This window comes from Electrona antarctica (genome assembly GCF_951216825.1).
Source record: "Electrona antarctica genome assembly, chromosome: 8".
Classification (NCBI taxonomy): domain Eukaryota; kingdom Metazoa; phylum Chordata; class Actinopteri; order Myctophiformes; family Myctophidae; genus Electrona; species Electrona antarctica.
Genome location: NC_136789.1, coordinates 48,934,478 through 48,950,884, shown reverse-complemented (window position 1 = coordinate 48,950,884; position 16,407 = coordinate 48,934,478). Strand labels below are relative to the sequence as shown.

Below are 16,407 nucleotides of genomic sequence, written 5' to 3'. Positions count from 1 at the left end.
CAACCAGTGGTCCGGGGACCACCAGTCGTCCTTGAGGGGGTTCCAGGTGGTCCCCAGCTAAATGATGGAGAGTTGGTAAACCAAATGGACCCTTATAGATCTTTAACTCTGGACCCATATAGATATTTATTTAACTCCTGAGGTTTCATTTTACACACAAGAGTTCAATTATTGTTAAACACCTGCATTACTTAATTTACAAGTATACATCATAATTTCGAGAATGTAGAATTATTTTTGATCAATGGGTTGGGTCTGAGAGGCTAAATCTCATGAAATGGTGGTCCAGGGCTCAAAAGCTGAAATAATATTGGGCCTTCATATGAAATGGGTTGAAGACCACTATCATAGTAACTCTTATTATTTATTTGTCTTAAAGGATGCAGGCTGTAAGGGTCAAGTGTAGAGACCGACAGAAGTACATTTGCTACGAAGGGCAACTGACCTTCAAATCATTTTTGGAGTCTGGTAAGTGAAACAAATTTCACAATGGCATGCCCTATGCAACAGCATAGGGCCTTTGGGAGTCATATGTTTCTATATTAATGGTGCTTTTAAAAAAAAAATATGTATTTTGACTGCAGACCCCATCTATAAATATGTTGTTCCAGAGACCTTGAGAAAGATTTGAGTTACAAATGTTTGCTTTAAAAAAATATATATATATATATTCAAAGATTTGCACAAATGTTAATTTTTCTAAAATGGCAGGTCTACAAGCTCACAGCACAGCACTCAGTGGTGTGCTATGATCTTGTATATCTGCTAATTTTGAAAAGCTATATTTTTAATAGCTATTTTTAAAATAATGGTTAAAGTGGTTCAAGTGACACAGATGCGTGACCTTTAATAAAAATCGAATAAATTGCACAACAGATTTATGTGGCAGCGTGACCCAAGTTGCTGCGGCCTGCGCACTCTCAGCACAAACACAATTTTGTTGTACTTGTACCTGTAACAATGACAAAGTCTGATTCTGATCAATCTTGTTATGTCTTCACAGTTTCCAGGAAATTTGAAATTCCTATTTTAGATTTAAAAGTCTATGATGACTTGAACACGGAAGTTGATGAGGAGGCGTTTGAGTTTCTTGTAAAGAAACCAGACCTGGGTGTGCTTGAGGTGCGTTTAGGCCCAGATCTTGAAGGTGAGTTATTTACTTATTAATCCACACAGTCCTGGCTAACCTAAAATGTCATGTATTTTTGTACTTAGCATCTGAGGAAGAACTAGCTTTGTGTGTGGATCCATCCTAATCCAACGTGATCTTTTTACATTACACTTGTCACAAACGATCCCCTCTCACATGTTATTATTATCACACCTGTTATGTCAACATGACTGCTAGATTCAGTGAGCCCCACTCCAAGGCACTCCATTGCCAGCTGCAGCAGCTCCTTTCTCAGCTCCAGTGCAGAAAATGAAGGGGACTCTGATGACACCATCATTTTGCAGCCGAGTCCTGCCCAAAGCAACAGAGCTGACCAGACTCGTCTCGCTCAGGTAAGCTTTGCAGATGACTGTTTGAAATTGAGATGGTGATTCTGATAAGGGTGGCCACTCTCATGCCAGTTGCCCGTTTCTCTAGCCCCCACACCCACCTGAGCGAGGTGGAAATATTGTCTCTCAGCTGAGCAACTGAGTCACGGGATGGGGGCATGGTTTACATTTTTGTCACTGTAACTATACTTGGCCACCGAATGTAGGGCCTTGGTGGCCTGTTGCGCTAGTGCTTAAAAATATTACTGTCTATCCCTGTGCCCCCCCCCCCCCTCATTTGTCTCCTCCCACTTAGATGATTGAAAGGATTCTGAAGGACAAACCAGGAGGGGAGAGGATCATGAACGAGTATGCTCGGACCAAAAGCATTACAGATCCTAGGAGACGTGACTTGGTGAAGATCCTGGTCGCACACATGGCGAGTGAACATGGGTATGTTCACTGCATATAAACATAAGCACCCAATATATGCAGAAGGCATCGGCACAAATATACTTTTGTTTGGATCTTGTGTGTGTGTGTGTGTGTGTGTGTGTGTGTGTGCATGCACTATAGGATGAGTCCTTCAAGGCGTATCAAAGAGGAATATGCAAAGGGCATCACTGCATTGTTCCCTTATCTGGCAGACCCCCAGGGCAATTTGGGCTATGTAAGTAGATAAAACAAGTCTAAACTCTTTACTCCTCACTAATGAAATTGCTCAAAATAGGACTGCGTTTTCAACAAAATATTATTTAACATTTCTGTATGCTGAGCTTTCTCCTAGTTCAGCACTGCAGATGTCAGACCTTTTGACCTTGATTTTAGCAATTCTCCATGAAGGACATGTGTTTAGTTTTAAGGAGAAAATTAAACACTTTCTTATTTTATTTGTTAGGAGCAGTTTTACAATCCAGTAGATGGGAGTGGGTTTCTGGCATGGAGAGTTAAAACACTTAAAAAAGATGCATCAGATGGACAAAGGAGAACCAGAAACATTCAGCCACTGACGGGTAAGTGATTTTGATTGTAGTTAGAATTCACATGTTAAATTCCCTTTTAATGTGCACAGTGCATTTTTGCTACAGTGGTGGCAAATAAACAAGAGTGGCCCTCTGGTGTGATTTTAGTAATTCCATAAATTAGAAGATAAGTGTTTATAAAGTAGTGAAAATAGCTGATCTACAAGCTCAACGTGGCGTGACATGCTGTGAGTTTTTAGATGTTTTGTTTTCACTAGTTTGGGTCCTGACAGTGGGCAAACATCTAGATGCATCCTTATAGTAAATATCACTGGAAAGTATTGCAGCATTGTGTGGTTTCAACACTGTTACAGGTGGTCCAGATGCTGGCGACAGATCCCCCTTCAGTGAGGAAAACCAGCTAACCACAGAAACCCAGTGTCGTGAGGCCATCGCACTGATGAAGCATACAACTGATGAAGCAATCATCAAGGAGAAGATGAAACAGACATTCACCCATCGCCAAGCAATGGTTCATGATCCAGTGAAGTCCTCTGAAATATTCACCACCTTTCCAAGATTTCTTGACATCGCAGGAATGGTATGTGGCTCTTCAACTGCCTTGCCTTAAAGAAAAACTGAAATGAAAATTAACTAACCCATTTAGACCTGAAGCTGATTAATAAATAGATTCTTCTCCACATCAGTTTTCTGAAAAACCTATGATTCTGTAGTGTATTTGGCTGCCGACCCCCATTTGAAAATATGTTGTTCCAGGGCCCCCCCAGAAGCAAAGATTTGAATTAAAAACGCTCTCAAAGAATATATATTCAAAGGTTTGCGCCACATTTTCACCATTTAAAAAAAATGGCAGATCTACAAGCTCGTAGCGCGGCACTCAGTGCTGTGCTATGAGCTTGCAGATTTGCTATTTTTCAATAGCGAAAGTATAACATAATGCTTAAAACACAAAGGGTTCCTGTCCTGAATGGGTTAAACAGATCACATCCCTGGTCATAGGGTGCACCTATTAATAATCTCAATTCAACCATGTTGTCGTCTGTATTCCATCTGCAGATAGAGCAAGATTTCAGTCTGATGTTTGGTGATGACATCTCTGCAAAGTTCTTGGAGAAGTGGCCTACTTTCTACATGCAGAAAGTCCTGAAAGAAAGCCATGGCCTCACCCAGACAGCCGACCTTCAAGATCTGCTTCATAACGCTGAATCCGCAACGGAACAACTGGAAAATGGTACGCTGGAATTAAAGGAATATGGAAGAGGGAATTTGTTTTGAAACCAAAATGTAAACCGATTTTAGTAAAAATTGTATTTGTGAATTTTCTTGTATTTCCAGGATGGGACAGTGAGATGTCCTCCATCTTGCTCATGATCCACCTCATGCCACCTTCACCACAAGGCAAAAACAAGAGACCCGGAAAGCTGTCGGCCAGACATGCCATTGACCACCTGGTGAAGTTCATCAAGGTAAGATTCACCTCTTCAGACTCCACCTCAGACTCCAGCCCATAGCACTTAACGTAGCACTTGCCTACCCTCAATGAGGGTAGGCATTTAAAAAAATACTGAATCGGTGCTTGGTCTACCTACGTTTTTCTTAGATTACTAGTTCTATCGATGTATTACCTTGCTTATTGTAAATCGCTGAGCATCTTGCATTTTGTGCCAATAAGATTCTGGTGGATATCCCATAACAGTTGGGCTCTAAACTGTCTGCAAACCGTGACTAATATTAATAGCGAGACTAATTAAGTTCTCTTGTCGTCACAGACTGGGACCAGTGTCGAGGGGCATCTGGACCGCATCACAGAGAGCCTTCAACCCTATCTACTTGCTGTGGGGACCCAGAAGAGTGCGATACACAAATACTTCGTTGTGATTGACAAACACGCAATCCCTTGTAAGTCACCAGATTCTATTGCCTCTTTCGATGAGCTTTTTAAAGCTCATTTCGTCTTCAGTGCCTCGTACAACAGGGACCTGGCCAACGTGTACAATTTTGTGCAAACCACTGTTTACCAGATTGATGCCGCAACCACCAAGGTCAATCCCAGGGTCAAAGAGATGAGGGCTCGGATGCTGCACTGACTTTGAGGGCTCTGATGCTATACTGAGAAGATATTATTTGAGGGCTCGCCTCTGATGCTGCACTAATTTGATACTGAGATGTTTTGTTTTATTTGCAAAGGCCCTCAGGCGAATGCCAATGCACTAATTAAGCACTTGAAGTTGATCCACGGACTTTGCTCAGGAAAGAGACTTCGTCTTAAATGTGGTCAGCCTGGTTGTTCTCATTTCTTTGGCACCTTTTCTGGGTTTCGAAAGCATCTTAATAAAGCACATGAACCTTGTGATGATCCTGGTGAAGGCCCCTCTACATCTGAAGATTTAGCTGGAAGTTTTGTTGATGACTTTCCATCAAACAGTGCCCTTTCTGACCCAGTCCTCCTTAATAAGAGTCTTGTAGACAGCTGCGCTACAACAGTGGCTGAACTTAAAGTGGCAGGTGTAGGTGAAACAATCATTAACTCTTTGGTTAATTCAATGGAAGAGATTGTTGATGATATCCATAATCAAGCAAAAGAATCTGTGAAGCAGTGTCTATCTTTACTGGAACCTATCACAAGTGAGGTTGAGTGTAAAATTGATCAGTGCTTTAAAAAAATAGAAAATCCTTTTGGTGTCTTAAATTCTGAAACTAAGAGAAGCCGATATTTGACAGAGAGGTGGGGAAAGGTAGACCCAGTTGAATGTGTTCTTGGTACAAGATTTGATACACGGCGCAATCGGACTACTGGAACTTATGATCCAGCTGTTGTTACCGATAAATTTGTTTATATCCCAATTTTGAAAACATTAGACTTCATTTACAAACACCCTAATATAAAAGAGATGCTGCAGACTGATTCCAGTTCAAGAGAAGGTCTGAATGACTTGTGTGATGGAGATCTTTTCAAGAGTCATCCTTTATTTTCAAAACAGAAGCATGCAATTCAGTTGCAAATGTTCTATGATGATTTTGAATGCGCCAATCCATTGGGGAGTAAAAAGGGAATACATAAAATAGGAGCAATCTATTTCACCTTGCGTAATTTTTCTCCAAAGCACAACTCTATTCTGCTCAATATTCATTTGGTCGCTTTATTCCATGCCCAAGACATTAAAACATATGGCTTTTCTAAAATACTTGATCCAATTGTGCAAGACATTAAAGAACTGGAGACGAATGGAATTCGGGTCCCATTGTACGATCAAAATGTGTATGGAACTATTGTCCAAGTTACTGGTGACAACCTTGGCCTTCACGGTTTGTTTGGTTTCGTAGAATCATTCAGTGCCAGATATTGTTGCCGCTTTTGTCTTGCTGAGAAAGAGGACTTTCAGACAGAATTCAAAGAAGATTCACCCAAGATAGTTATGCGAACTAAAGCGCTTCATGCAGAACACTGCCAAACAATGGAGACAACTCCTGGTCTTCCCTATGTGATGGGTGTTAAACGTTCTTGCATTCTAAATTCCTTGCAGTACTTCAATACATGTGACAACTTCGCTGTCGATATTATGCACGATATCTTGGAGGGTGTGGCACAATATGAAATGAAACTGCTAATTCTACACTTGATTCAAAACTACACAACATCAAAAGAAATAGACCGGAGAATTAAGAGCTTTAACTATGGTTACATGGAACAAAACAACAAGCCACCTGCATTGAAGTTAGTAGCGGACTCGAATGACTTGGGTTTAAATGCAATCCAATCCTGGTGCTTGCTTCGCAATTTACCACTTATCTTTGGAGATTTGGTTTGTCCAAATGATCAACACTGGTATTTGCTTCTGCTGTTACTTCAAATAGCAGATATTGTATTTTCTCCCAGGTTATCAACTGGCATTACTATTTATTTGAAACATTTGATTGCAGAGCATCATGGGTTATTCAAGCATTTGTTTCCCAACAAGAGGCTACTTCCAAAGCATCATTTTATGGTGCATTATCCAACATGTATTCGTAAAATTGGACCACTTTTGCATATTTGGTGCATGCGCTATGAAGCGAAACATAATTTCTTTAAAAAACAACTAAAAAGCTTCAAAAACGTAACTAAAACATTGGCAAAGAAACACCAAAGTCAAGTAGCATACAGTTGGCAGACATTTGACCCCAACAGACTGGTGCTTGGTCCAAGTAAAATGGTAGCTTTAAATGTGATGGACAGAGGCCGTGAGATAGCAGAGACTCTTCAGGTACCAAGTGACACTAAGGTGTTAGATGTTAGATGGGCCAAACACCATGGAAATATGTACCGCCCAGGTTTAGTTGTTTGTCTTAAAGTCCTTAGTGAGATGCCAGTTTTTCACAAAATCCACCATGTTGTTCTTAAAGAGGACAGGTTACTGCTGTTCACATTTGCACTACAAACGGTGTGTCTGGATGAGCATTTGTATGCGTTTAAAGTTGTGTGTACTGCAGATGGCCCTCATGTAGTTGATGTCAAAGAGCTGTTGTGTTACAAAGCATTCGATATGCAGATGTCATACAGTAATGACGATTCAAGTTCATTTATTGTTCCATATTGTTTCCTGTGAAAAAAGAGAATCACTAAGCGCTTGAACTATTGCACTGGGGATGAACACTATTTTGCCCATAACCGAAATTCAGTTATTTTCTTTTTTCTCCTTTTCGCTGATACAATTAATGCACAATGCTTTCCACCCAATTTCAAAGAGCACATTATGCATCGTATTTGTGATGGCCCACCAATTGGGTGTACATGGCTATTGCAATATATTAAAGCCTTTATCTGCAGATACTGATGGTGTGCATCCCTGGTTGCCATATTGTATTTTTGTTTTTATTTTGTGTTTAAAGGGATGGTCACCCTCTGACTAACTTGTCCCATCGATTACTCACCCCATGGAGCCTTGAATTCATGGAGATGTTTGTTGCTTCCCCCCCTCCCCCTCCCAATATTGATAAAATCATTAACAGTCCTGTGCAGTGTAGTGCAGATAGTTGTTCTATCGATCATCTATTGATCCATGTCTTTAATAGGCCGTCATCTTTGATCCAACTCTGTTAAAATTGTTTTCTCGCACACATTCCTGAGCCAATAATTTAATGACCGGTGGAGTAAGAGACTTCACAAATACTTCATTGTCATTCAAAGCTAATTTTGTCTTCGGTACCTTGTACAACAGGGATCTGGCCAATGTTTACAACTTCATGCAAACCGCTGTTTACTAAATTGATGCTGCTAACACTAAGGTGAATCTCAGGGTTAAAGAGATGAGGTCTCCTATCGGTTGAGTCTCCTGGAGACTCCACCGGTCATCCAGTTATTGGCTCAGTAATGCGACAAACATCTCCATGAATTCAATCCATGATATAAAGTAATTTTTTGGTTTAACTATATGTATGTGTAACTATACATCTGTGTGAAAAGATGCTGCTGTCACTTTACAGAGGCCAAAGTTTTATACAGATGCTGCTGTCACTTTAGAGGCAAATGTTTTATTGTATTTTATTTTTCAAGTTCTAATGGAACTAATGTGGTTCTAATGTGGTTGTATCAAGTGTTCAGTTATTATTTTGCACATGTGTAAGAGAAATAAAATTGCAATGTTGAATACTCATTTCTGATTGACCTTTTTTATTTTATTAATGAGTTCATCTATATTGAGTGAAATCTGATTCTATATTGAGTGAAATATAACTCTGTATTGATTAAAATACAGCTCTGTATTGAGTGAAATATTACTCTATTGATTAAAATACAGCTCTATATTTAGTGAAATATTACTCTGTATTGGGTTAAATACAGCTCTATATTGAGTGAAATATTACTCTGTATTGGGTTAAATACAGCTCTATATTGAGTGAAATATAGCTCTATATTGAGTGAAATATTACTCTGTATTGATTAAAATACAGCTCTATATTGAGTGAAATATTACTCTGTATTGATTAAAATACAGCTCTATATTGAGTGAAATATAGCTCTGTAGTGAGTGAAATATTACTCTGTATTGATTAATATACAGCTCTATATTGAGTGAAATATTACTCTGTATTGATTAAAATACAGCTCTATATTGAGTGAAATATTACTCTGTATTGATTAAAATACAGCTCTATATTGAGGAATTACTTCTCTCATACAGAGTAAAATGGTGTTGGAGTTGTTTCCTACTTATGCTAAATGGAGTAAAATGTCGTGGAGTGGAGTTAAATGTAAACTCTAAATAGAGTAGAAATAACTCTGAAAATCTAACTCTGTGACCAGAGTAACTTTTACTCTATTTGGACTGGGACCAAATACTATCTTTTTGGGAGTAAAATTTTACTCAAATTGAGTAAAATTTACTCTGCAAAATTTCCTGTGTAGGTACACCCTCTCTGGTAGTTCACCCTCGATGTCGAATGTCAGACAAATTGACCCACTTTCCTCGAAATTTCCGTCTCTCCGCCGCATCATCCTCTTTGCCTCGCACACCCCTTCAACCTTCTCAAACGATCCTGGATAAACTGACTTTGGTACGCTGCTGATCACTCCCTTCTTCCTTGTTTTCTCTCCAAGTTGAAAACACTTCACCCTTGTCGTTGCCCTTCCGTCATCCCACTCGCTCATTTTCAAAAGCTTCTTCATTTGCCCCTTCGTTCTGCACTCGATTATGACCATTCCACTCCGTGTTACCCTCACTGATCCGATTTCCCCAACTTTTCCCACCAATAACTTCCCCACTTCATGTGGATCGCTGAACACTCCGTCTCTCCAAGATACCGTTATCATGCCAACCACATTATCTTTCGTTAATAGCGTTTCACTTCCCGAGCTGGATTCATCCCTTCTCCTCCTTTTGTTCTTGTCTGTTCCTCTCTTATCTTCTTCCATTCGTATCTCGCGCTCCGTCTCCGACTCCGTCCTCCGACTCGTCGCCATCACCCCTCGACCAATATCCGCGCCCACCCACTTTCCTTCAGGGTGAGTCCCCCCAGAGTTCTTCAGTCTGTTCCTGGTTGTCATTGTCACTGGTACTACAACTCCCAGAGTTCTTCAGTCTGTTCCTGGTTGTCACTGGTACCAAAGATGGTTTATGTATGAAGATGGGCCAACTTCATTGGAGCCACTAGAGGCGAAATGGTACACAAAGCCTACAAATGGTCTCCTAAATATAGTAGGCGTGGTTTGCTTCTCCCCGACCTCCACCCTCCCCCCCTGACAACAACACTGTTTCCACACTCAGTCTAGTAGGTGGCGGTAATGCACCATTTAGGTTTGCCAACCGCCATGAAACCCGATAGAAGAAGAAGACAACAACACTGACAAGTCATTTAACAAAGTACATTGAAAACAAGGTGTACTTTTGAAATAGTCGTTTTAGTTTCTCGAAGTCCTCCAACCATATAAATTCATGATTTGGATCTATCTCATTAAAAAGTCTCTCCCTAATAGAGTTGTAGAATGGACAATAAAAAACTAAATGCTTTTCATTTCCAATTTCCTTTAGATCACACAGACTACATAATCTATCCTCCTCAACCGTGCCTACATATCTGCCTGTCTCAATATGCAGACCAAGTATGCCAGCTCTAATTTGGGCACATAAGGATAATTGTACTGTTACACCCAACGTGACTCTGCGTCCTAATTGGGCTTCACAGCCAGCTAAACTCTCTCCTATAAGTCTCCTCCAAGGAACAGGCAAATGTGTTGTACATGGACCGGATTTATTATAGTTAAGTGTAAAACTGCAACAAAGAAATACAGAGAGCACATATAAATACACAAAATACAAACCGCTTGTTACAGGTAAGAACAACAAGGCAGTATAATGTAGGTATTTGGTACAACTGTAAAGAATCAGCAGGTAAGGACAAGTAATGTAAATAGCATCCCACAAAAATGATAAGTAGGCTCAAAGCCTAAACTAACATCCCTGCTATGCATGGCAATAAAGTATACAAGCAGGTAGAACATATGTCACAATATGTCCCAAATTATAATGTCACAATGGTAGACAATACATCCACTTACACATTTTGCCACTCAAAGGGCTAGAAACCAGCAGATGGCTTTGGATGGAACTTCAGAAAACACACAAACATGTTGCTGTGTTGCCAACATGTAGAAAATGGCAGAACCAGGATCACTTCCTGTACTAAGGACTGCAGCACATTAAAATAAACAGCGCCCCCTGGAGACAGGGAGGTACTAACTTAAAGAAAGAGGTAGCAACTATGCCACCTAGTGGCAGTAAAGCAAAAACAGGGAATATGTTCCATGACACTCCCCGCCTGGCATTATATTAAAATTAAAATGCCACAATAACTAAACACATACTACACTCTGGAATGGGCTTGGAGAAAGTCCTGGTAGACGTGAAACGTAGTCGATGACCTTATGTATTTGGCTGAAACTCTACTGACTGGTTCTGCAATGGGGGTGGAGCAGGAGGAGGCAGCGGGCATGGGAAAGTGTAGGAAGGGACCGTATGATTACTTTGGCTGCTAGGGGTCAGGGCAGAAGACTGGAGAGCCATGCTTAACGTGGCGGTAGTTGGCTGGGGTAGGACTGTCAGTGTGCTGATTGTGGCATCAGCAGCAGCGGGGAATGCAGAGGCTGGTTGCTTGGTTTGAAGCTGGGCAGGAAATCTTGTATTGTAGAGAATGTTCTTGACTGACATGCTGTGCAGGGTGATGTGGTGACTCTGACCTGGTGTGTTCACATACACCAAGTCGTTGATGTGGACCCCAATCTGGTCCGGGTAAGACAGAGCGTTTTTGAGTCTCTGTAACTGTGGTGAAGAGCTTGCCTCCTCCCCGCCATGCTCTTGACGGGAAGAGGGGGAATTGGGTGTCTGTAGTGGTGGAGCAGGGTGAATAAATGCCAAGTGCCTTTCACTTGAACACTCTATACACTTGACGGTGATGTCGTCGTCTTTTTCCTGGTGGCATTTCTGATGGGTGATGATAGCATCATGCTGAATGAACCTGTGGGTGATGTCATCACGTTGAGGGGACCCGTGAGTAATGACATCGCGTTGATCGGGCGCATGGATGATGACATTGTGAAGAACAGGCATGCAACTGATGTCATCATGATGAGCGGGAGCGATGCTGATGTCATCGTGAAGAGCGGGAGCGAGGCTGATGTCATCGTGAAGAGCGGGAGCGATGCTGATGCCATCGTGATGAGCGGGAGCGATGCTGATGCCATCGTGATGAGCGGGAGCGATGCTGATGCCATCGTGATGAGCGGGAGCGATGCTGATGTCATCGTGATGAGCGGGAGCGAGGCTGATGTCATCGTGATGAGCGGGAGCGAGGCTGATGTCATCGTGATGAGCGGGAGCGAGGCTGATGTCATCGTGATGAGCGGGAGCGATGCTGATGTCATCGTGATGAGCGGGAGCGAGGCTGATGTCATCGTGATGAGCGGGAGCGATGCTGATGTCATCACGACGCGTTGACAGGTGGATGATGTGGTCATGGTGAGCAGGCATGACGGTGCTGGCCTCACGTTGAGGGAATCTGTGGGTGATGTCATCACGATGAGCGACAGCCGACGCCAATACCTTTGCTTTGGCCTTGACAACATCAGCTACTTTATGGAATTTAATTGATGCAATAGCTGCATCTAAGCGGGCCATCTCAATCTTAATGTTCATTTCTTTGTAAGCATAGGATGCTCTGACTTTAGCGGCCTGTGCTTTAGCCATTGCTCGTGCTGCTGCCATTCTGGCTTGGGTTGATGCAGATGATCTTGAAGATCGTGCTGATGATCCAACAGTCAGCTTTCCTGATGACTTTGAGTGAGTGGAGGATGACTTTGTTTCCTCATTGACTTGCTTCCATACCTGTGATGTCTCCATTATGTTGACTGGACAGGCTGGTTGACGTCCCTCGCAGAGTGCTAATGATTGCACTAGCCACTCAAAGGGGTGACTGGCTCTCTAGCCAATGTCCAATAGCTGGTTGTGGTTCCTCGCAGAGTGCAATGTTTTTACTGTACTGTTACACCCAACGTGACTCTGCGTCCTAATTGGGCTTCACAGCCAGCTAAACTCTCTCCTATAAGTCTCCTCCAAGGAACAGGCAAATGTGTTGTACATGGACCGGATTTATTATAGTTAAGTGTAAAACTGCAACAAAGAAATACAGAGAGCACATATAAATACACAAAATACAAACCGCTTGTTACAGGTAAGAACAACAAGGCAGTATAATGTAGGTATTTGGTACAACTGTAAAGAATCAGCAGGTAAGGACAAGTAATGTAAATAGCATCCCACAAAAATGATAAGTAGGCTCAAAGCCTAAACTAACATCCCTGCTATGCATGGCAATAAAGTATACAAGCAGGTAGAACATATGTCACAATATGTCCCAAATTATAATGTCACAATGGTAGACAATACATCCACTTACACATTTTGCCACTCAAAGGGCTAGAAACCAGCAGATGGCTTTGGATGGAACTTCAGAAAACACACAAACATGTTGCTGTGTTGCCAACATGTAGAAAATGGCAGAACCAGGATCACTTCCTGTACTAAGGACTGCAGCACATTAAAATAAACAGCGCCCCCTGGAGACAGGGAGGTACTAACTTAAAGAAAGAGGTAGCAACTATGCCACCTAGTGGCAGTAAAGCAAAAACAGGGAATATGTTCCATGACAATAATTTCTAATCGTTTTAAATATGTCCATTCATTTCACATTATAATATTCACATATTCTCATCTTAAATATGGGGTCAGAGCCCCCTATGTGTTGTCCGTGAAATTGCAGATGGACAGAGAGAGGCTTCCGGACTCATCTCAAATCTCGCGAGAGTTTGTTGCTGGGATAAAGAAATGTCATTAACAAAGTAGATTTTCTCCTGATTTGTCTCGCTAAAAGAAGCCATTGTACTATGAATATCTTGTGAATATTGTGTGCCTTGTGATGATTTGGTCCAGTATTTAGTTCAGTGACCATGGAGTTAAGGAATGGTTCAGAAGCTGTGTTCACGTTCACTCTCTTATTGGAAATTAATAGACTCCAACATTCTTCCTGTCTCCTAATAATGTTACCGCCCACCTCACGCAGATACAGGAAGTAAAGCAAAGTTGGCCTCTCTTGCTAATTCTCCTCTTGGCTGGTACTGCAACACTCCCAGAGTTCTTCAGTCTGTTCCTGGTTGTCACTGGTACTACAACTCCCAGAGTTCTTCAGTCTGTTCCTGGTTGTCACTGATACTACAACTCCCAGAGTTCTTCAGTCTGTTCCTGGTTGTCACTGGTACTGCAACACTTCCAGAGTTCTTCAGTTAATTAAACATCATGAACTTGGACACATCATCAGTGTTGTAAACCAAGACTTGTTTACATCAGGGTCCTCCATTTTCAATTCATCAAGAAATCTGTACTGCAGGAAGTATACAGAAGGAAGGAGGGAATGGAAAGAGCTGGATTAGCTGGAGTTAGAATAAAGGAAATATTGGTGTAATGTTTTGCTATAATACAATTCCTATGATGCATAGGATTAATCTATTTTTTATTTGCACATTTTAAAACAACACATTTGGAAAAACAACATATTGTAGGGTGAGATTTAGAAAACCCTGTGGGGATTTATAAGGTTAATCTAATTTAACAAAATAAATCATAAAAATCAAACATAAATAATACAACAATGGATACACAGTATAAATGAAAAAGTAAAAATACATATTAGTAGAAATGTAAAGTGTATGTGTAGTGTGTGTGGAAGAGACTGACATTGAATTGTTAGATGTGATTCATCAAATGGTTTTAAGTTTATATGTAAAAGGATTTAGTGAAGATAGACTTTGATGACATCACAGTATATAACATAGAAGTGGGCGTGGTTCGTTTTTCCCCCCAAAAATATGTATACATGTATTTAAAAAATATACTTAACCCTTAGAAGAGCAAAGACAATTGGCGTCAAGTAATTACATTCCGGACGAGAGCAATGACGCCAATTGGCGTCTTTCTCGTTTTTTATTAATCTAAACATTAATATGCTCCGGAGCGCTGTTTAAATTCCTGAGCTTATATTCCAACTACATTACCCATAAAACCCGTGTCACGTGACACACCTGCATCCTTTGCTATAAAAGCTGGCCACCCCCCCCCGGGATCTGCGTGGGGAGACAGTTTTGGAGTAGTCTATGGTGCGTGTCGAAAGCGAGTGAGTATTATATTGGATTGAGCGAGTTTTGCAGCAGTAGTAGTAGTTAGTATATTAGTAGTAGTAGTAGTAGTAATAGTAGTAGTAATAGTAGTAGTTAGTTGTAGTAATTTAGGTTTATATTTAGTTTATATTTATTAGTTAGTAGTCTGTTGTCTGTGTCTGTCTTTGTCTGTCAAAAAAAAAAAAAAAAAAAAAGGGTCCGCGTCTTGCCATCTTATCTGTGTATAGTATAGCTTTAGATCGTTAGTTTAGTGTTTAGATATAGAATAGTGTTTAGTTTAGTGTGTTTATTTTTACCTGTTTAGTGTGTGTCTGTCTGTTGGTTGAGTGTTGGTTTGTCTGTACGTCCTGTTAGTTTATAATACGAGTTTAGTCAGTGTAGTTCGACATGGCACCAAAAAAAACCTCCAAAAAGCGTCCATCTCCCTCTACCTCCACTGGTGGTGTGCGTCAAACAACCATGGAGGAACATCTCCGCATGATCTTCGTCGGGAAGAAGGGCCGGCCCCGTAATCCGGATCCTCTTCCACCTCAGACCGGCGATGAGTTCTCTGGTAGCGACGGAGAGAAGCCAGGAGATGAGGTGGTGCCTCTTGTCCCCCCCGGGCCTGATGCTAAGCCCCTTGTCCCCGATGTCGAGCCTACTGTCGTCCCCGATGTGAAGCTCCTCTCGTCCCCCGTCAAGAAGAAGAGCAGGCAAGCGCCTTTGCCCGGTCCCCAGCCCGGTTGCAGCGGGTTGCAGGACCTTCTCACCTCTACGGGGACAGCCCCCCATTCCGAAACACCGCCATTCCGAAACACCACCAATCCGAAAGGGGGGCATAAACCCCGCCATTCCGAAACACCGCCATTCCGAAAGGGTGGTATACGCTAGTCTGTGAATGGCCGCTCATTCTGCCCCACGGTGAATTGTCTATTTTCATGTCAATCAATGGCCGCTCATTCGGCCCCACGGAGCTGTTATTTAATGAACCCTATCAATGGCCGCTCATTCGGAGCCCAATACGTGTGCGTCCATAAACCCAACGTGTCTAATGAGCGCCCATTGACTCGGGAATGGGCCTTGAACAAATAACCCTATAGTATAGAACGAACCAGCAGAACGACCAGAGACGCACAGCATCACCAGCTGGCTGTATGCCCAATCCGTAGATCTCCACCTGGCCGGAGCGCACAGTCCCACAACACTCACTCACTCACTCACTCACTCACTCAGGTTTTATTTAATTTATAACAAGTCATAACCTACTGTAAGCAAATTCCATCTCGCCCCAGCTTTTTTCCGCCGACCTCACGTGCTTTGATTTTGAGTTTTTTTTTCTCTAGTGGATAATTTTCTGTTTTAATATGGGCCTACTTTTATTTCTACTCCACTACATGTCCACTTTACTGCAGTAAAATTAGGCCTATTTAATGCCTATTTTGCATTTTTTACATTTGCAAACTGTTTTTGTTTTGTTTTTTTATACCGATGTGTAACTGCTGATGTCATGTCATTGCAAGGAACATGCAAGGAACAGTAAAGGCCTTTCTCAAATGTTGAGTACCGGACTTATTTCTTCATTGCAATATTGATACTTTAACTTAAGCAAAACTTTTCCACCACTGTGCAAATCGTTCTGAAGGTATAGGCCATGGGTTAATTTGGATATATGTCCACCCTTTGAATGGGACTGAGAGTAGGCTACTTTTGTACTGAACTTAAGAGCTGAATAGGCTATTGTGTAGCTGTAGCATAGCGCCC

General features: G+C 41.6%; 1 protein-coding gene across 1 annotated transcript; it reads left to right on the top strand.

Moving 5' to 3' along the window:
• Positions 1-380: 380 nt before the first annotated feature.
• On the top strand, positions 381-4,549 carry LOC306928815 (uncharacterized protein; the record flags this gene model as incomplete). The annotated part of the gene is made up of 10 exons (XM_079509086.1): positions 381-468; positions 1,004-1,147; positions 1,349-1,503; positions 1,796-1,932; positions 2,056-2,149; positions 2,378-2,492; positions 2,816-3,042; positions 3,519-3,693; positions 3,798-3,928; positions 4,232-4,549. 10 exons carry the CDS (start codon positions 381-383, stop codon positions 4,547-4,549), a joined length of 1,584 nt encoding a protein of 527 aa, XP_079365212.1.
• Positions 4,550-16,407: the final 11,858 nt, after the last annotated feature.